The 20,837-nt window shown below is 42.2% G+C and overlaps 1 protein-coding gene across 1 annotated transcript; it reads left to right on the top strand.

Annotated features, from left to right (window-relative positions):
* The first annotated feature begins 8,223 nt into the window (after positions 1–8,223).
* Positions 8,224–9,770, top strand: RNASE1 (ribonuclease A family member 1, pancreatic). Its single transcript, XM_066277318.1, has 2 exons — positions 8,224–8,345; positions 9,027–9,770. The coding sequence occupies exon 2, from the start codon at positions 9,052–9,054 to the stop codon at positions 9,556–9,558; it is 507 nt and encodes a 168-aa protein (XP_066133415.1). The 5' UTR covers positions 8,224–8,345; positions 9,027–9,051; the 3' UTR covers positions 9,559–9,770.
* Positions 9,771–20,837: the final 11,067 nt, after the last annotated feature.

Genomic DNA, 20,837 nt, shown 5'->3' with positions numbered 1-20,837 from the left:
CTAAGGTCTGCTTTTGTAGCTCCTCTATCAGAGTTAAAATGGCTAAAAATAAAGTAGAATTGAATTTAGGGCAAAACCAGAAAAGCCAAGAGGGATTAAGGATTAGCCTTTCTGAAGAAGTGAAACCCATATTCAGGGAGAGAAAACTTCTGCCAGATCAGAATCCAGTGAGAGAAGGCATTAGGACCGTTTAATCCAAAATTCAAAGCAGGTAAACCAGTGGGTCAGGAGGTTAGACTTAGTGACTCAGTAAAAGGCTCCACTTAAGTGATATGAGACTTCTCCTCTGAGCTGGAGAAGGCTGAACTGTCTTCACTCAGTATGTCTGCATAGAGTTCCCCATCCATGTGGTTCAATCTTGACAATATCTTCCAGCCTTGGGAAAAGAAGAAATGTTGTGCTCTGTGTAACAATCGTGATGATTAACACAAAGAGGAAAGCAGGAGATGGAAGATGTGAGACCCGAAAAATTTCTACACAAATAACTATTCTCAAGACCTTGCTTCCTTGGTGGACTCTAGGAAGGGAGGTGTTGGAATCCATGGGAGTCCGAAAAAGACCAGAGTAACAGGCTTTATTGAAAGGAAGAAAGGAAGAAAGAAACCCTGCCAGGCACTTCTCCGGGGAGAAGAGGGCTGGTTACAGACTAGGGGCGAATTATATAGTGTTTGGGAGAGCCTGAGGGGGTACTGAGTCAAAAGACCTGGTATGTTCCCTTTTACGGTTTTAGGATTTCAGCTTTCTGGAATGCTCCTTCTTGGGGCAGGTTGATCAGCTTTCTGAAATTCCTCTGTCTCAGGGGGATAGTCCAGTAAGTTTGAGGTCTGACAGATAAGCGGAACATCAAGAGAGCAGTTTGGAATTCATCTATCTATCAGGAGGAAGAGTTAAAATCAGTGGAGGATATGTAAATATTGCCTCTTATTGAAAAGGAAAGTTAGTTCTTCAGATAACCTTTATTCTTTCAGAGAACTATAGTTAAACTAAATGACCCAGTTGTCCATGAAACCCATGAAGCGCCCACATCAATCTCCCTCCATTCTCTAAAGAAAGGAGGGGGCAAAAAAAACCCTGATTTTTTTCTCTTTAAAATGGCGTTGCCAATACTAAGTTTTACAGTTCTTTGGCACCTTATCACACTCCCAGTCACATTGAGGAACTTGCTATTTTTTTGATAGATAAAATGTCTACTCAGCCACCATCTTTCTTAAGAACAATGCAGGCCTGAAGGAGGAAGAAGGACTTGCTTATTCAGTAATCCAGCTCAGACTTCCCTTGCAGCTGGATGCTAATAAGGGACAGTTGGATAAGAGTGCAATTTTGAGGAATTGAGGCACCACTCCCAACCACAAATAGAAGAAGTTATCTTGCAACCACTTTTGCCCGAGGCCCTTTGACGAATCCATATAAGGCCTGCCCCCTCCCTCCCTCGGGGCTGACACCCTCTGCTGGTCTGGAAGCAGGAATCAGAGGAGGACAAAATAAGGCTCAGACAAGGAGGAAGTAGGATTTATTTAGCTGGCTGAGCAGCTTGACCCCAAAAGAGGCAACAAAACACGTGTTCCCCGAAGTTAGATTTCTTACATTTTATATACCTTTACAGCTTTAGCTTTCATGTGACAAATGCCTGATTTCTATGACTTCTTTTTGTTTGCAAGCCTATGTGACTTTTGGGTCTTAGGGAGGGGGAGGGGAGAGGGGGGGGGTCTGCCCTTGATAATCACATTACTCATTCTTTTTTTTTTTAATGTTAATTCATTTTAATTTAGTTTTATATGTTTTTTTTTAAATTTTTTATTTATTCATTTTAGAGAAGAGAGGGAGAGACAGAGAGAGAGAGAGGAGAGACAGAGAGAGAGAAGGGGGGAGGAGCTGGAAGCATCAACTCCCATATGTGCCTTGACCAGGCAAGCCCAGGGTTTCAAATCAGCGACCTCAGCATTTCCAGGTCAATGCTTTATCCACTGTGCCACCACAGGTCAGGCTATATATGTTTTTTTTTTTAATTTTTTTTATTTATTCATTTTAGAAAGGAGAGAGAGAGAGGAGAGAGAGACAGAGAGAGAGAAGGGGGAGGAGCAGGAAGCGTCAACTCCCATATGTGCCTTGACCAGGCAAGCCCAGGGTTTTGAACCGGCGACCTCAGCATTTCCAGGTTGACGCTTTATCCACTACGCCAACACAGATCAGGCATATTACTCATTCTTCTTGCTGGAGTTGCAAGTTCATTTCAAGGAACTGATAACAAGCAGGTCCACAGCAGTGGTTTGTTATTTTTCAAACTTTTCTATCTGCCCTTGCTCCCTCAGTCCTGAACACTGAGGTCAAAGCTAGAGTGTAAGACCCCAGACATTGCAGGCCCCTCTCTTCTTCATTCTTCTGGTTTCTCCTCCTTCAATCTCAGCCCACCTGCATCCAGGCCCTTTTGAAATAAATTCTCCTTTTGGAACACACAAGATTCATGTTTTTAGTTCAGTCCACAGTTTCTGTCTTTCATTTTTAAACACACAGTTCTCTACCATGTGTGTCTACTTCTCTTTCTGGCCTTTTATTTATTTATTTATTTTTGGTCTGAATTGCCCTTCCCCCATTCCTAATTTTAAAAAACTATTTATCCTTGAAAGCCCTCCTCAAGGTATTCTTTGCTCTGAAACTTCTGATTTTTCCTACCCCACCCCTTTTCTCCCATTGTTTTCTGAAAACTCTGTCCTTGCCTGTACTGAGCTTTTATCAAAGTCTGGTTTATATTACAAATCCAGGGGCTGCTTCTGTTGAGAGAATTCTCAGACCTTGAATTAATTGCTTAGTTTTTCTCAGAAGAAGACAAAAGCTGTGGCTCTGGTGGAGACTGCGAGTTCTAGGCTCCCAGATCCCCTCGGGTGTCCTGCCTTCCTCTCTTATTAGCTGTTTTCTTTCACACAGGGGTCAATAATTAATGCCACTGTGATAAGCTATCAGAAGAGCTGGCACAAGTGGGTTACACTTAAATAAAGAATGAAGTCATTGGTGCTTGCCCTACATGGGAAGGGCAGGGGACACTCTCTTAAAATGGGTGAAACCAAGGAGATCACTGAACAACCTAGGCTGAAAGATAATTAAGTCTTCTTATGTCAGACTCCTTGAGCAATAGCTGAATTCCTTTTAGGAAGACCCAGGGCTGGTACTTGGGGTGGGAGAGGACATAGGGAGAATGTACTCTGTCCTTGAGGCTGAGGAAAACTGATAGTGTTGGGAGGCTGGCTGGGGGGGAGACTGGGGACTTCTCTGTGTGTTCTAGAGACCAGGTTATTGACTGCACCTGGTGGGTTCACACACAAGTCTGGGAAAGTGCAACCTGTACCTAGTTAGCCTCAAACAAGGGCTCATATGTTGGAACCCATTTCTTTCCCAGTTCACATCGCTGGATGTATAGGAGTGAAATAGGCTTGAAAAGAGAAATAAGAAGTCTTAAAAAATGGGAATCATCAACAGGAATGATAACACTGGGGAACAATTTTTTTTCTTTTTCTGTTACATGAGGTTTTAGAACTGTTTCTATATATTTCTGCATCGCTGATTCCAAATCTGAAATTCATTTTTTGGTGCATGCTCTAGTCTTTATGCAATTTTAATTTCTTTTTGTTTCAGTTAATGGCATGCATTGGTTTTTAAATTGAAGTTAAAAGGCAACGACTCTTGGATTGAACATAACCACAAGGCAATTAATGTTTTACAAACATCACTTTTACATAATTGTAGTTGTTTTTTGTTGGAGTCCATAGGAGTCTGAAAAGACCAGAGTAACAGACTTTATTGAAAGGAAGAAAGGAACCCTGCTGGGCACTTCTCTGGGGAGAAGGGCACCAGTTACAGGCTAGGGGCGAATTTTATAGGGCTTGAAAGAGCCTGAGGGGGTACTGAGTCAAAAGTTCTTCTGGGGCCGGTTGACCAGCTTCCTGGAACTCTTCTGCTTCAGGGGCGATTATCCAGTAAGTAAGGGTGAGGTCAGGCAGCCAGGTGGGACAACAAAAGGGCAGTTGAAGTTTCTGGTAAATTCATATATCTATCATTTTTAAATGTAAAAAATTATTATCTGATAAAAACACCCTCTTATTTTGTTTTAAGATTGAATCATGTCTTCTTAGAGTAGGTGTAAATGTAAGAATATTCCTGACACCTTCTGTTATATATGTGGCTATTACACACTTCAACATCAAAGGCGCAATATTTCATCATTTGTGACACATGCATATACTGCCTATTTTCAAGTTCCTCTTGGCGATCAAGACAAGAATTGGGCTTCTCATATTGTGTGTCATAGTTGTGAGGAAATGCTTTGTGACTGGACAAAAGGAAAATGCAAAGAAATGCCTTTTGGTGTTCCCATGGTTGGCGTGAACCTAAGGACCACAGCAGTGACTGTTATTTCTATCTGATCCATACAAAGGGCATCGGCAAGAAAAAATGGCATATGATCGCATATCCTAATATTCCTTCAGCAATACGACCTATCCCACACGCTGAGACACTCCCGGTTTCAGTTTTCAATGGTTTTATTTCTTCTAAGGACAAAGAAAGTGAACATGGTGATCAAATGTATTTTGATAAGATGCATGAGGAAATGGTTGTAGAATCTGAAGGGTCTTCTTCTGGTGCCAAGCAGTCATTAACCCCTCAGCAGTTTAGCTAACCCTAATTGAATGACTTAGTAAGAATGACATAAAAATTGTTCTCAACTTTCTGAAGTATGAGGAGCATAACTGGATCAATTGCGTGGATCTTAAAATGGTAACTTTCCTGCTAGGACAACAGAGAGGTTTAATGAAGTATTCTTGCTTTCTGTGTTTGTGGGACAGCCGACCTCGGGAGAAACACTGGACACAGAAGGAGTGGCTGAAATGTGAAGCTCTGGAAGAAGGGATGCAAAATATTGTGAATGAACCTGTAGTTAATCGAGACAGGATCATTTTTCCCTCACTTCACATCAAACTTGGCTTAATGAAGCAGTTTGTTCAGGCTTTGAATAGAGAAAGTGAATGCTTTCAACATATTATTTCTGCTTTTCCTGTCTTTTCTTTTGAGAAGAGAAAACAGGTGTATTCGATAAACCTCAAATTTGAACCCTCATACGTGATGAAGAATTTGCCAGGAAGATGATTAGGGAGGATAAAGCAGCATGGCAGTCTTTTGTGGCAGTTACAAAGAACTTCCTTGGCAACAAAAAAGCAGAAAACTAGGAACTTCTGATTCAAAGGATGCTGTTGGCTTTCCGCGACATTGGATGTAACATGAGCGTGAGAGTGAAGAGTCAGGAAAATTGTGCATAACTTGGGAAAAGAGCAGATATGCTTCTTGAAAGAAAAGCAGGGGAGGCATCCTCCCCACCTCCCTTCCCCATGCACCCACCCTCCGCTCCCCACATAGCCTGTCTTTAAGAAGGCACTCTGAGGCCCTGGCCGGTTGGCTCAGCGGTAGAGCGTCGGCCTGGCGTGCGGGGGATCCGGGTTCGATTCCTGGCCAGGGCACATAGGAGAAGTGCCCATTTGCTTCTCCACCCCCACCCCCCTCCTTCCTCTCTGTCTCTCTCTTCCCCTCCCGCAGCCAAGGCTCCATTGGAGCAAAGATGGCCCGGGCGCTGGGGATGGCTCCTTGGCCTCTGCCCCAGGTGCTAGAGTGGCTCTGGTCTCGGCAGAGTGACGCCCGGGAGGGGCAGAGCATCGCCCCCTGGTGGGCAGAGCATCGCCCCTGGTGGGCGTGCCGGGTGGATCCCGGGTGGGCGCATGCGGGAGTCTGTCTGACTGTCTCTCCCCGTTTCCAGCTTCAGAAAAATACAAAAAAAAAAAAAAAAAAAAAAAAGAAGGCACTCTGAGACACACAGCCCACAGATACCCTGTAGTTCTAATCTTCCTGGGCTGCCTTTGACTCTAGGAGGATTTCAGAGATTAATTTCCAGGTATCTGTCAAGGGAAGAAAAATGTACTTCCCTTCACTTTCCCACCTGCACCTGGAATCAGGCCAGTCACTGATGTGACTTCATGGTGTCCTGTGGTCTAGGGAGACTGACTTGAACACTCAAGTTTATCCTCTCTCTACCCTCTTGTGCCTTTTCATATGTACATGAATAATAAGCTTTATCTAGTGTCTCCTGTAAATCTGGCTTTCATCAGTTAATTCGCAGGCCCCTAACAAGAACCTAAATGAGTAGGAAAAAATATCCTCTCAACACCACTCAAAATGATAAGAGTACTATCTAAGGACTAAGAGACAAACAAAATGTGAGTGGAGGGTGAGGTGGCGGGTGAAACAGAAACATAAAACTAAAAGCTCATGCCCTGCCATGGCTTCCGTAGCCCCACTTCTACTTTCAAATTCATACACATTAGCAAATAATGTTGACCTGACTAAAGATTTCTTGGGTATCAAGAGACAGAACAATTTTAAAATTTTATTTTAAGAAGTTCTGTTCTTCCTATCAAGTTCCCATTTTTTTCTTTTCTGCTCTTTTTCTTCCTTCCCCAGGATTTCAAAACTGCTTGCTATTTTAAAACTCAGATTCTTAGCAAAACCAAGGCTGACTCCACTCCCTGTAAAAAGCAATTCAGAGGTCACCCACTGTTATTTAAACAGTTTCCTTTGGCAGGGATGGGGGTGGGGTGGGTGGGAGGGAGTGGGGGGTATGTGAGGAGTTGCAGAGAATCTGAACACCACTCCCTGTGAACTATCACTGATGTACCATTTATAAATGCCTTCTAAACATGACTTTAAGTGCTTTGCACATCTTACCTTATTTTGTTCTCATAACAGATCTAAGAGGTACATATTATTATCCCCATTTTAGAAACCAGGAAACTGAGGAACAGGAAAATAAATCAAGTTCTGTAACTTGCCCAGCTCTTAAGGTCCTAAACTAGAATTTGGACTGAGACATCTAAATCCAGAGCATGGGCAGCCTCGTCTTAAAGCCAAACAATTCGTTCCTCCAGTATGTCCCTGGTGCTTGGAGCTGCTGCCCCAGCATTGACGTTAGAAGCCAGTGAGTCCATTAGCAAATTTAGGAAAATTATATTCAAGGGGAAGTAACTTAATGTTTTTGATGTTAAGGCAGTTACTGAAGAGACAGCTGAAACAGAAACAGACCCTTCACTTTGTGATGTGGGGTTTGCTAAACCTTTTCAGAATGATTTGAAAGGGATGATCCAGTGGACACAATAGGGGAGACTGTGGGAGTTCCAATTAACAATAAAACAGGTTTTGATGATGATGGTTCAGAATTTCATGAACATATGTTTCTGGATAAATATCTGGAGGTTTTTCCAAAATAAAGACCAGTCTGCCACTTCATGGAGCTGGTGACCTGTGGCTTTTCCAAAAACCTGTATCTGATTGTCAAACGGAAAGTGGAACAAACAGGACATTCTAAAACAAAGTGACATACAGGTCAATTTAAGACCATGGAAATGTTTATCTCAAGCTGTTGGAGATTGATATTATAACGAAACAAAATATTTTTGCTAGAAAAAATAAGAAATCTAGAACATGGAGGGAATTTTGATAGTTCTCACTTAAGCAATATCAAAATTTTTCACCCAGTAAAAGATCTCTTCTTAGGAGGGAATTCAGCTGATAAGACATATGATGTTCTCTATTGTTTCTCCAAAAAGGATTTGAGATTTGGTTTATCGTTAGTTTCTATTCTCAACTCTGATCTATAGGATGAGTGGTCACTGTAGATAAAAACTGTCACATACTCATCTCCGGAGTATTGAAATGACCAGAACTGGATGAGGTGATGTAGAGGCTTCCTTCTTATCTGTTCAGGCATCTCCCCCTCCTTCTCCAGAGCTGGGAAGCCTTCCAGCTAGAGACAGCTAGATATCTGGGGGAGGTATAGGGAATCTCGGCCAAATTTCAGGACTTCTGGGGAGAGAGAGGATCTCCCTTTCTTCCCATCTCCCTTGATTACATGTTATGTGGCCTTTACTAACCTCCAAGGGTATGTGGTGAAGTGGCCTCCAGAGAGATAACAAAGACATGGTTGGAGGTTGAGCACCAGTGCCCTAGTGGTTTTCTCTGCTGCTTCTGTGAACCAGCAGACAGATGAGATTCACAGAGCAAGAAAATTTCCTACAGGCAAAGACTCTCTCTCCCCAGGAACTCTGAAAAGAGAGGAGACTGGGCAATTCCCCACTCCTTCCTCACAATGTCCTTGTTTTCCTCTGGTCTGAAACCAACATGCTCCTCCTACCTTTCTAATTATAGAAACCAAGCCCCTTTGTAATCTACATAAGGTCCACACCCCAGGGATTCAGTGACTGCAGACACAGTCTTCCACTTGCTCTCACCTGGAATCCAACCTAGCGACCAAGGTAAGCAGCCCAAGAGGTGGTCTCAGGAACTGCTTCTGCTCAAGGGTTGGAGAAGAGGGAGCTAGAGTGAGCAAGGCTAACACGGAGAAAGCTTGGACTAGCAAACATAGCTGGGGGCAGAGCTGGGATGGGGAGGGAGCACTTGAGCTTCAGAGAACCCATGGAACTGGAGAAAGAGCAGCCAAAGGTGGGGCGAGGCAAGCATCTGCCTTTGGAATACAATGGCATCTCTTTACGAGGCCAGTGTCAGGCGCTGGGTTCTTTCACTTGCATTGGAGGACAACAGGGCTCTATCCACCATAATCCCTGATGTCATGGTAGTATCAGGGATATAATCTGGCCCTTGGTTTATTCAAAAGGATCTTCTGTTGAGCTACGAAAGCACTGAGTACAAACGTATTTTAGATTAAAAAAAAAAATCCAGTATTCAAAAACAGGACTGCAGGATTTTAGGTCACTTCAGAGAACACAACCCAGAGGGGAGGACTTCGTCTTTTTGACAAGTAGGGATCCAATGCTTTTGGAGAAGAGTATATTCAAATGTCTCATTACTTGGAAAATCTTGCAGGAAGAGGGATGTCTTTCTGGCTGACCTGAATGGACACTGTAAGCCAGGGAGACCACAGGTGGGAGCTGGGGTCATCTTTCTAAAGATGCTTTTCCTCTTCTTTTCCTGGCTAGGTTCCTCCAGGGCACTGAGGCCACCATGGCTCAGGAGAAGTCCCTCATTCTGTTCCCACTGCTAGTCCTGGTGCTGTTGGTGCTGGGGTGGGCCCAGCCTTCCCTGGGTAAGGAATCACGGACCAAGAAGTTCCAGCGGCAGCACATGGACCCAGGCGGCAACTCCAGCGGCAACTCCATCTACTGCAACCAAATGATGAGGCGCCGGAAAATGACAGAGGGAAGGTGCAAGCCAGTGAACACCTTTGTGCATGAGCCTCTGGTAGATGTCCAGGCCATCTGTCTCCAGGGAAACATCACCTGCAAGAATGGGCAGCCCAACTGCCACAAAAGCAACTCGAGCATGAATATCACGGACTGTCGCCTGACGAATGGTTCCAAGTACCCCAATTGTCAATACAAGACCAGCTCGAAAGAGAGGCAGATCATTGTGGCCTGTGAGGGAAACCCGTATGTGCCGGTCCACTTCGATGGTTCCGTAGAAGTCTCCAATGAGACTAGAGCCACTAGTGAGAAGAGAAGTCCCACCTGATTGTGTCACCTGCCTCTCCCCTCAACTCAAGTTAAGGCTCCTATCCAACACAAACATGCTTCCCTGGCCTGACGCTTGCCCCTAAGTGGTATGGTGTGTGTGTGTGTGTGTGTGTGTGTGTGTGTGTGTGTGTGTGTGTAAGTAGTGGGTTGTGAGGTGGGCCCCATGTTAACCACTTCACTGCTTCTTTAAATAAAACTCAGCTGCAACTACCTGGATATTCCTGAAGCTGTTTCCATTCAGGCTGTTTGTTAATGTGCTAATTTCCCTGCCAGAGGGTGAGAACTGTAGATCTATTTAACTTTGGTGAACAGTGAATAGAATCATTAAATGCCTCCTCTTCTGACTCTTGGTTTTTAGAGATAATTCTTTTTCTAGTAGATTCCTTGATGCCAAGCATAACATTTTAAGTGTTGCGGAGGAAAGATTGTTGCATGCTGTGACCTGTGTCTCACTTGTGAGCTGGACTTAGACCAGAACAGAGAGTGCTTCCCACAAACCCTGCGTAGAGACTCTCTGATCATAACTGATGTTCATTCAGACATAAATCAGGATGCTTCCCTTGCTTCCTGTGACTTGTTGTTTCCTGAAATGGGCCATTATCCTGACCTTGTCAAACATGTGTAATAATTTCTATACCTGGTAGTATTCAGGTACTGGTACCCCTGATTACCCTCCTACTCCACCCCGGTTACCCTATATAATTCTTTGGCACCTGTCAGGTGCCACGGGGATTCATTCTGTGTTGCAGGTACCCAAGGTGTGCCCTTAATGAATTCTGTTTATTACCAGACTGGAGTAACCAGACTCTTTCATTGGTCTTTCCCTGCCCTCCTCTTAGGAAGTAGGAGAAATGTCACTCTCAGGACATTTCCCTCGTCCACATGTACTAACAAGTGTGGGCTATTTTAGATAAAAGAGAATACAGGGGACTGGGTAAACTGGCAGAAAGAGAATCTCAAACACTAAAATCTCTGACACAGAAAGGACAGTATGACCTCAGGAAGACTGCTCAGCCTCAGGGCGGTGAGGAAGAGTATATAAAATTATGATCCTAAATTTTTTTTTCTTTTTGAGTGAGCTATTACTAGATCAGAAAAAAGGTCACCTCTTAAGTTGAAAAATTGGATCCTTCCATTTAGGAGCTAGAAGGCACTTTAGAAGGAAAATAAGTATATTTCAACATGTTTACAAACTTTAATTGCAAGTGTCTGCTTAGACTGCTGTAGAAGAACTAAACGGCGAGGTAGTTGAACTGTAGCCTCTGGAAGGCGTCAGAGAAGAAAATGTGCACACGCCACTCATTTGCCACCCCTGACCGAATGTAACCCCTGCTTTCTATAGAAGAGCAACCGGAATTTCAGAAAGGTGAAGCGGCTTGTTTGTGGCTGCTGCTGGTTTGTGGCACAGCTGGAAGTAGACCCCAGGTCTCCTGGCTTCCCAGTCATCCTTTCTGCCACTATAGTCTACTCAAGAAACAAACCTTCCAGTTTTCCTGCTTCCCTACATGCTGTGGAGCTGTGGCTCTCTCTTCCTCAGCTCACTGGTAGCTTTCACAGATTCCCAGAGTATCTAGCCTGTGAGTCTGTTCAGAGATTGGCAAACCTTCCTTACAGCCATTGAAAAGACTGGTTTCAACTTCCATCATCACTTAATCATTTCATTTGTCCCCCTGTTTACAGCAGCACCTGGCTCTAGACAAGGTCATAGGAAGAGAAAGACCCTACTGTTTTATCAGTTCTATCATTGTCTTTATATACTATATACATTCATGAATGTTGGAAGTAACTATTTTTCTTATGTAAAAAGCATTCATAACCTTGGAGCTTCTGTATGAGAGGAACGGCCTGCAGGTGAGAGCGACTAGATATCCCCGCATTTCTGGGGTAATGAGGATCTCATTCCTTAACAGCATTGAGGGTGCAGGAGGAAGGGGAAAAAAGAAAACTAAAGTCTCATTGTGTTTCCTGTAGAGAGAATCTTTCCTAAGTTTATCTCACCTTTGTTCTCAATCTTGGATCTCATTTTTCCTCCTGCTAGCACTAACACTTCAGTGGAGCTTCTAAGAATGCTCACTTGTTTTTTTGTTTGTTTGTTTGTTTGTTTGTTTTCCAGTTTTTAGAGAGGAGAGAGAGAGAGAGGGAGAGAGAAAGGGAGGAGGAGCAGGAAGCATCAAGTCCCATATGTGCCTTGACCAGGCAAGTGCAGGGTTTTGAATGGGTGACCTCAGTGCTCCAGATCGACGTTTTATCTACTGTGCCACCACAGGTTGGGCTAAAGGTATTTTTGGCTCATTTGGTGTTTTGCTGCATGTGTGTGTGCACATTCACCAGCTCTGGCTTCCTGCTCCTTGCTCTTTCTGGGCATTAACCAGTGGTGGGATTCAAATAATTTAACGACCAGTTCTCTGCCCTCATGACAGTTTTAAATATAAAAAAAGTTATGCTGAAAAGTAGTTTATTATTTCATGCATTTAATACTTAAATAAGAACAATAAAAGAAGTACATAAAAGTAGATTATGTTATAAGAGTTTTAAAATATTAGTAAAAATATTAGATAATACCTGACAAAAAACACAATAACACTGTTATTTAAGGTATTTCCATATTGGTTCTTTTTAAAAATTTTTTTCTTTTATTAACTTTTTTTTTAGAGAGGAGAGAGAGTGAGAGAGAGAGAGAAAGAGAGAGAGAGAAGGGGGAGGGAGGAGTAGGAAGCATCAACTCCCATATGTGCCTTGACCAGGCAAACCCAGGGTTTTGAACGGGTGACCTCAGTGTTCCAGGTCGATGCTTTATCCACTGCGCCACCACAGGTCAGGCCATATTGCTTCTTGATTGGTATCCTCACTTGCAATATTGTTCATCTATGGACAGAATGAACATTACTATGGGCATTTAAAATATGCTGTTGCACAGATGAACGTTAAAAAAGTAAGGAATGTAAATTTGTGATTTCCACATTGGGCAGGTTGCCCACCTTAGAGAGAACCTTGCTTACAAGTGCCATTTTAACAACCAGTTTGCCAGACTCAACAAAAAATTAAGTATTGGTTCTACCAAATCAGTGCAAACCTGCTGAATCCCACCACTGGTGTTAACTTAAAAAATAAAAAGCATAAATGAGAAGCAATAAACATTTATTTAGGATCCAAAAGGATTGCAGTTCAGGGAAACTAATTAAAGCAGAAGCTCTGGCGGTTGGCTCAGCGGAGGAGTGTTGCCCCCTGTGGACGTCCTGGGCTTGATTCACAGTCCAGGCACACAGGAGAAGCGACCACCTGCTTCTCCACCCCTTCCCCTTTTGCTTCTCTCTCTTTCTCTCTTTCTTCCCCTCCTGCAGTCCTGACTCAATTGGAGCAAGTTGGCCCTGGGCACTGAGGATGGCTCAATGGCTTTCACCTCAGGTGCTAAGAAGAGCTCAGTGAAGCAATGCCCCAAATGGGCAAAGCATCACCCCATAGGGGGCTTGCCAGATGGATCCTGATGGGGACACATGCAGGAGTCTGTCTCTCCACCTCCCTTACCTTACTCTCACTTAATTAAAAAAAAAATCAAGTAGAAACCCAAACAGTGTTCCCCCAATACAGGAGAGGGACTCAGGATTTTTATGAGAAAAATGAAGAAAGATGAGGTAAGTTGTATTAAAGAAGAGTTCAGCCTGACCAGGCGGTGGCGCAGTGGATAGAGCGTCAGGCTGGGATGAGGAAGGACCAAGGTTCGAGACCCCAAGGTCGCCAGCCTGAGTGTGGGTTCAGCTGGTTTGAGCAAAGCTCACCAGCTTGGACCCAAGGTCACTGGCTCAAGTAAAGGGTTACTCGGTCTGCTGTAGTCCCACAGTCAAGGCACAGATAAGAAAGCAATCAATGGCCTGACCAGGTGGTGGCGCAGTGGATAGAGCGTCGGACTGGGATGCAGAAGGACCCAGGTTCGAGACCCCGAGGTCGCCAGCTTGAGCGCGGGCTCATCTGGCTTGAGCAAAGAGCTCACCAGCTTGACCCAAGGTCGCTGGCTCCAGCAGGGGGTTACTCGGTCTGCTGAAGACCCATGGTCAAGGCACATGTGAGAAAGCAATCAACGAACAACTAAGAAGTCGCAACACGCAACGAGAAACTGATGATTGATGCTTCTCATCTCTCTCCGTTCCTGTCTGTCTGTCTTTATCTATCCCTTTCTCTGACTCTCTCTCCGTCTCTGTAAAAAAAAAAGAAGAGTTCAGTGGTGTTAGATGAGGTAGTGTTAGATTTGTACTTCATGCATTGGCTTGAGATTCAGCTAGAATTGTATTTAATTGATTGGTTAGCATTTTGATCATTGGCAAAGTCAAATTTCATCAGTTATGTAAATGGAATATTCTTGTTATTACTACCTTCTTCAAATGATGGTGGTTTGGTTCAGTTTGTAAGATAAAGAAAAATGAGAGGTGCAAGGCAGTTACCCTGAAATGGCTACTTTGACTCTATTTTAATATGGCTCCACTCATGTTATCTTTCAAGTGGGTCATGGGATTTCTTGTGCCTCTGTCTGTGAAATTAAGTAATAAGTGACAACAGATGGTCCAGGTTCAGACTTGCACAGCCAGTGAACAGTGGGAATGAAAGTGGTCTGAATAGGAGGAGACTGGGAGAGGAAAGACAGTCCTGTCCTGGAGGGGTCAGGAACAGTCAACAAGAGAAATGGCCATATGGAGACAAATTAGAGGTCTCTGTTCTGTAGGGGAGACAATTGCTACCCCACAAACAAAGGAGTACTAGTCTCTCCTGATGTTAAGGGCAGAGTTAGACCTTGATCCTTGAGTTTGGCTAAGAAAGAATTCAGAGCCTAGAAGTCAAATAGAAGTGAAAGTTTATTTAGAAAGTCACAGAGGTAAAAGAACTGAGCCGGCTGGGCTACATGGACTCAGGAAATAAGTTACAGAGGTAAAAGAAGGGCTCTTGGAACTTAGGAGAAAGACCACAAAGACAACATGCGGAGGGAAGAAGAGGAGAGAGGGAAAGTATGAATGTGATACAGAAAGAATTCCCCTGAAGCAGCGGTTCTCAAACTTTTTGAAGTTGAGGCGCATTTAAAATCCTACAAATAATTGTAGGCACACTATATACAAATTTCTGAGAAATATATTATAATAATTAAGTCAAATATTAAAGAAAAATATATAAAGTCCAAGCATGCTTTTATGGTAATTAAATGAAATAAAATAAATATGACAAAACTAAATTTATTCTGACATTAAAAAACATTTTTATGTTACATTTTTTGAGTTATGCTTTTTAGAATTCGTAAAAAAGAGGAGTTAAAAAAATTAAAAATGACAAAAAAGTTATATTTTTATATATACAGATACATTCTTAGTAAGATTTAGTAAATTCAGAAGGTCCTGGCGCAAATGTGTTAAGTTTTTCCATTCTTGTGTTTATGAGAAACATGAGCCTGATGTGTCCTAGTGATTTCTTCAGTGTTTGGGCATATATTTGAAAGGCAAACTCTCACTTCCTCATCAATACATTGAAGAATTCTTGTCTTTTTACTTTTTTTTTTTTTTTTTTTTTTTTTTTTTTTTTTTGTGGCAGAGTCAAAGAGAGGGACAGATAGGGAGAGACAGACCAGAAGGGAGAGAGATAAGAAACATCAATTCTTTTTTCTTTTTTTTTAAGATTTTATTTATTCATTATAGAGAGGAGAGAAAGAGAGAGAGAGAGAGAGAGAGAGAGAGAGAGAGAGAAGGGGGGAGGAGCAGGAAGCATCAACTCCCATATGTGCCTTGACCAGGCAAGCCCAGGGTTTTGAACCGGCAACCTCAGCGTTTCCAGGTTGATGCTTTATCCACTGCGCCACCACAGGTCAGGCGGAAACATCAATTCTTTGTTGTGGCTCCTTAGTTGTTAACTGATTGATTTCTCATATGTGCCTTGACCGGGGACTACTGCAGACTGAGTGACTCCTTGCTTGAATCAGCAACCTTGGGCTCAAGCTGGTGAGCCTTGCTCAAACTAGATGAGCCCATGCTCAAGCTGGCGACCTTGAGGTCTTGAACCTGGGTCCTCCACATCCCAGTCTGACACTGTATCCACTGTGCCACTGCCTGGTCAGGCTTTTTTTACTCTTAATTGTACTGAGGGTAGAAAATCCTAATTCACATAAATAGGATGTTGAAAATTGTAGTAAAATGTTCAAAGCTTTTTAAGATATTGCCACATATTCTTCTTTTATAGAAATCTAGAAGGCTTCAAGAGACAATTCCTTATGTTTAATCATCAATCTATGATCAGTGGATATAGCTGCCAGTTCTTCTTCCTCTGTTAATGTTAAACCAAAATCACTTGAAGCTTCCATGAATAGGTTTCTAATCCAATCGTATTGTTCAGTGTTAAGTGATGGAAAATAGGACCCAATTTTTTTTCTAAACTTATTAAATGTTCAACTACTATTGGAAGTGTTTCATTTATGCAAGTATTATTTACCAATGGAAACATTTCCAAATTACCTTCAACAGCTTTTCTTTTCCAAATCTGTAGTTTTCTCTGAAATGCTTTTATTTTGTCAGTGGATGTGAGAATATTTTCTTCTTTCCCTTGTGTGCTAGTATTCAAAATATTGAGCTGCTAAAATATATCAGCCAAATACTGTAACCTGGCAACCCAAAATTCGCATCAAAGGCGGTTACAAAAATGTAACTGTTTCATCTCTTCAAAAAATGCAAGAAGTTCTTGTTGTACCTTGTGTACACGGGGAAGTACTATACCCCTTGACAACCACCTCATCTCAGTGTGTACAAGCAGCTGTCTGTGTTGTGAATCCATATCAATAAAAAGCTTTTAGAATAAAAGCAATTTGACAGGTCTTGTTTTAATAAAGTTTACCATCTGAACAACGTGACCTAAAAGTTCTCTTAATTTTTCTCCCAATGTTTTTGCCTTCAAGGCCTCCCTATAAAGAAAGCAGTGAGTTATGATAACCTCATTTTGTTTTTTTACAAAAGATGTAAGACCCTTAACACAGCCTACTATGGAAGGGGCGTCATCTGTACAAATGCTTAAACATGACTTCTATGTTAACTGCTATTTATCAAGATAGTTATTCAAAATGTTAAAAACAACTTCATCTTTTGTAGACACACCTAACTCTTTGCAAAAAAGAAACTAATTTACTCTTTGATCTTCATTAATTAAACAGACGAAGGCTAGGAGTTGCGCTGTGTCGGTAATGTCTGTTGACTCATCAACTTGCAATGCAAACTTTGAATACTGAAGCTTATTAGTGCATACGTTTTTCTCAATATCAGAAGACATTTCTATAATATGCCTGTGAACTGTATCGTTGGACAGAGGAATATTTTCATTGCTGCTTCATTTCCCAGCATTGTCATGGCCATTTTTCTGCATACAGGCAAAATAAGTGACTCACCTACAGTCTGAGCTTTCATATTTTTTGCTATCAGTTCTAATACTTGATAAGAAGCATTTTGAGCTTTATTAGAAACAGTCATTATAGTTTTAAAAGAATTTGCTGCTTTTGTTTGCTTTTCAAATAATCCCTTGAAAAAACTTACAGATTTATCTTGTAAATTAGAGTGTATAGTTTTAAAATGTTGACTCAATTCACTAGGAAGCAATGATTCATTTGCTATTTTACATCCACATACTAAACATAGTGGTAAAGGGTGATCTTCACTGCTGGTCCAAATAAAACCAAAGCTTAAATAACTTTCATGGCCTGACCTGTGGTGGCGCAGTGGACAAAGCGTCGACCTGGAAATGCTGAGGTCGCCGGTTCAAAACCCTGGGCTTGCCTGGTCAAGGCACATATGGGAGTTGATGCTTCCAGCTCCTCCCCCCTTCTCTCTCTCTATCTCTCTCTCCCTCTCTGTCTCTCTCTCCTCTCTAAAAATGAATAAATAAATAAATAAAAAAGTAAAAAGTAAAAAAAAATAAATAAATAACTTTCATTATATTTGTGAGTAGGCTGCAATTTTGCTTTTTTACTTGCACTTAATTTTTGCTCACTTCCACAATCGGATTTTTCAATATCATGCTTCTTTTTGAGAAATCTATCCATTTTATTTGGGTGTATTTATTTAAACATAATATAATGATGTGTTAATAATAAATATAATAATGATATGTTAACAAAAAGAGCAGCATTTCTGTAATGAAATGGTACAATAGAGTAACTATATTTATTTTTATATTTGGGCACATGCCGCAAACCAGTGCAGCTAGTAATTCCAGGTCACGAGTGGGAACGGTGTGGAATTAAGAAAATATGCAGAATTAAGGAAATACAGGTCGGGAGGGACCTGTAGTTGCTGCTGGCAAGAACAAAGCACGCTCAAAAATTGCATCTTGCTTTATTTATACAGTAGGGCAAAGTGAGGCCATTAGCAAATCTTAACTCTACACCAAACAAAGGATAGAAGAAACTTGCCTCCAGTCTTTCTGGAACATGGAGGGTAGTGTAAACAATCCAGCACCACAGCTTAACATCCTTTTGCAACCTAATCCAGGCAAATGAGGTGGGAGGTTGGGCAGACTGTCAGATTAGAGCCAATTCCCCACATCTCTGTCCCCCAAAAATCTAAAGTCCAAAAACCCTGTTGGTTTTTTGGTCCCCAACAGGCACATATTTCCCTGGAATACAATAGGGTGCACCTGGAAATCTTACAGGGTGCACCAGTGCGCCCTGGCGGACACTTTGAGAACCACTGCCTTAAAGTAACAAGGAGTAGGGGGAGGCATGGGCATGCTCAAGAGAGGGAGAGCATGTGCTAAGTCTTTCATCTTAAAAGGTTATATTATGGTTCTGGCCAGGTGTTGGGCAAATAAGTTTGTAAAATCTGTATTTTCTGGTTTTGCTCACTTTTATTGTTAAAAATGGCGCTGCCCATGTGGGTGGCTGGTTACCTTCATGCGAAAGGGGCTTGGTTATGCTAATGTGTGCTGGAGGGGGCACTTTTATGCTGAAAAGTTTTAAAAGGAGGAGCTAGGAGGCCATTTTGCAGAGGAGAGAGGCTACGCGGTTGTAGAGAGGCAGGGAGCAAGATGGCAGGGAGCTGAAGGGAAACAGAGGTGAATAAGGCTGGTGAGGCCTTTGATTCTAACAAACACTGGAGAAAGTCAGTGGCTTTGGGAGCCCTGAATGGAAAGGGAAGTGTTTTCCCACTGTGTGTATTTTCTCACCCGCCAGTTGCGAGCTAGAATAAAGGATGGCCTACCAGTTCATGACTCCATTGTTTCATTACCGTCTATCTGAATCAAATGCAAACCTGCACAAGCCAGGCGGCTGTGAAGGCGGCCACGACTGCTAGACTTACACCAAGTAGCTCAGTTTGTTAGAATCTCATCTCAATATGCCAAAGTTGTAGGTTTGATCCCTAGTCAGGGCACATACAAGAAGCAATCAATAAAAGCATAAATAAGCGGCCTGACCAGGTGGTGGCGTAGTAGACAGAGCATCAGACTGGGACGCAAACGACTCAGGTTCAAGACCCCGAGGTCGCCAGCTTGAGCGCAGCTTATCTGGTTTGAGCAAAGTTCACCAGCTTGAGCCCAAGGTCGCTGGCTCGAGCAAGAGGTCATTCACTCTGCTATAGCTCCCCAGTCAAGGCACATATGAGAGATTAATCAGTGAACAACTAAGGTGTTGCAACAAAGAATTGATGCTTCTCATCTCTCTCCCTTCCTGTCGGTCTGTACCTATCTGTCCCTCTCTCTGACGCTGTCTCTGTCACAAAAAAAAAAAAAAAAGCATAAATAAGTGGAACAACAAATCCATGTTTATTTTATTTTTTCTCTCTCTCTCTGAAATCAACCAATCAATCAATAAATGAGTATATCTGTTTTAAAAAAAAACCTTTTTATTTGTTTTCTAAAGTTGGGGATTTTAGAGGAAGTCCCACATGAAGATTTAAATAGAATATTCAACAGCTTTCCAGGTGTGTTCTTTCAGGGTTATGTTGTCCACTGATTGGTCAGTGCTAGGGTAGGGGATCGTCAGTCATTGTATCTGGTACTGATGTCAGCCATGGTGTCACTTCATATGGTTTTTGTTTTGTTTGTGCTTTTCTAGGCCTGGAGCTACAACACAACTGTGGCCTAGATATTATCTCTAGTTTCACCAGAACTCTTCTCTTGTCTCTGTGGTCAATAGACCCGAAGCTTTGTTCTCAAGATTATTTAATGTTAATCAGAACCTTATTATCCTGGGGGTTTAATGCTTAAGAGAGTGTTGTGCAAGAGCTTATATGAAAGTCATATGAGACTATTCTCCAGTTCCCATATTTCTCTTCTAAGGGGATCTAAATCATATGACTAATGATATAAAAGATTATAGGGTCTAAATCACATGACTAGTGACAAGCTAGGAGAGGAAAGGTCACTCTGGGGTAAGGTTCTAGCCTATAATCTTGTTTTCTCTACTTTTGCCCATTGCTAGGCACCTGGGACATTCTGTCCTGGTGACATTCTGTACCAGGCCTATCTTTCCTGGTATGCTCATGCCTGTATAACTGCCTACTCCATCACCAAGAGACTAACTATGCAGATTAACTTTAAAATGGAGGTACTAATATGTTAAGATGGTTATCTGCTTGAAGGCAAAAAAGACCATATCCAATAAAGAATAATGTTAATCTTCAGAAGATTCTTTAAATCAAGCAAACTTCAATAATTTTGCTTTCTCAGTGGACAGATAAATGCATCTTAGTGTCCCAGTTAAGTGCCCTAACCAGGAATCAAACCATGGCATCTGTGAGATGGAAGGGCATGAAAGGCTAAGTCAGTTTAAAAAGTAACAAAGTACAGTCATGCAGTTCCTTTATCAGCTTCCTGAAACAACTGGCAACGTAAGCAAGGAAAACAGGATATATAAGTAGTCAGGACAACCCGTCTGAACCTCTTCCTCACGCCCCCTCCCCTCCTGTAAAACATGAGGTACACTTAGGTCTGCAGACAAAGGGATCAGGCACCTTTCATGTGAAAGGTATATAAGACCCAAGAAAGCTAACTTTGGGGAGCTAGCATCTTGGTGCCTATTTGGCCACACTGCTTCGCCGGCAAATAAATGCCCTTCCTCCAGCAAGTTGTCTGAGCATGTTTGTCCTCCGTGAGTCACTTCTTTTGTTCCTGTAACAGCTGTACACCACACCAGAGCTCTATCCACTGAGCCAACTGGCCAGGGCTAGGTAAAACTTTTTAGTAATAATGTGCACATATTTAGACATAGTGTTCTAAATATCTTAGGTAATTTGAAACTTTAAAATTTTCTTGGCCAGATTGAATAAT

Source organism: Saccopteryx bilineata, chromosome 4, assembly GCF_036850765.1.
Source record: "Saccopteryx bilineata isolate mSacBil1 chromosome 4, mSacBil1_pri_phased_curated, whole genome shotgun sequence".
In the NCBI taxonomy this organism is placed as follows: Eukaryota; Metazoa; Chordata; class Mammalia; order Chiroptera; family Emballonuridae; genus Saccopteryx; species Saccopteryx bilineata.
The sequence above is the reverse complement of the archived record's forward strand: the minus strand, read 5'-3'. Positions and strand labels throughout refer to the sequence as shown.

Coding starts and splice junctions, on each gene's coding strand:
- RNASE1 (XM_066277318.1), top strand. CDS start 9,052: ATGGCTCAGGAGAAGTCCCTCATTCTGTTCCCACTGCTAGTCCTGGTG.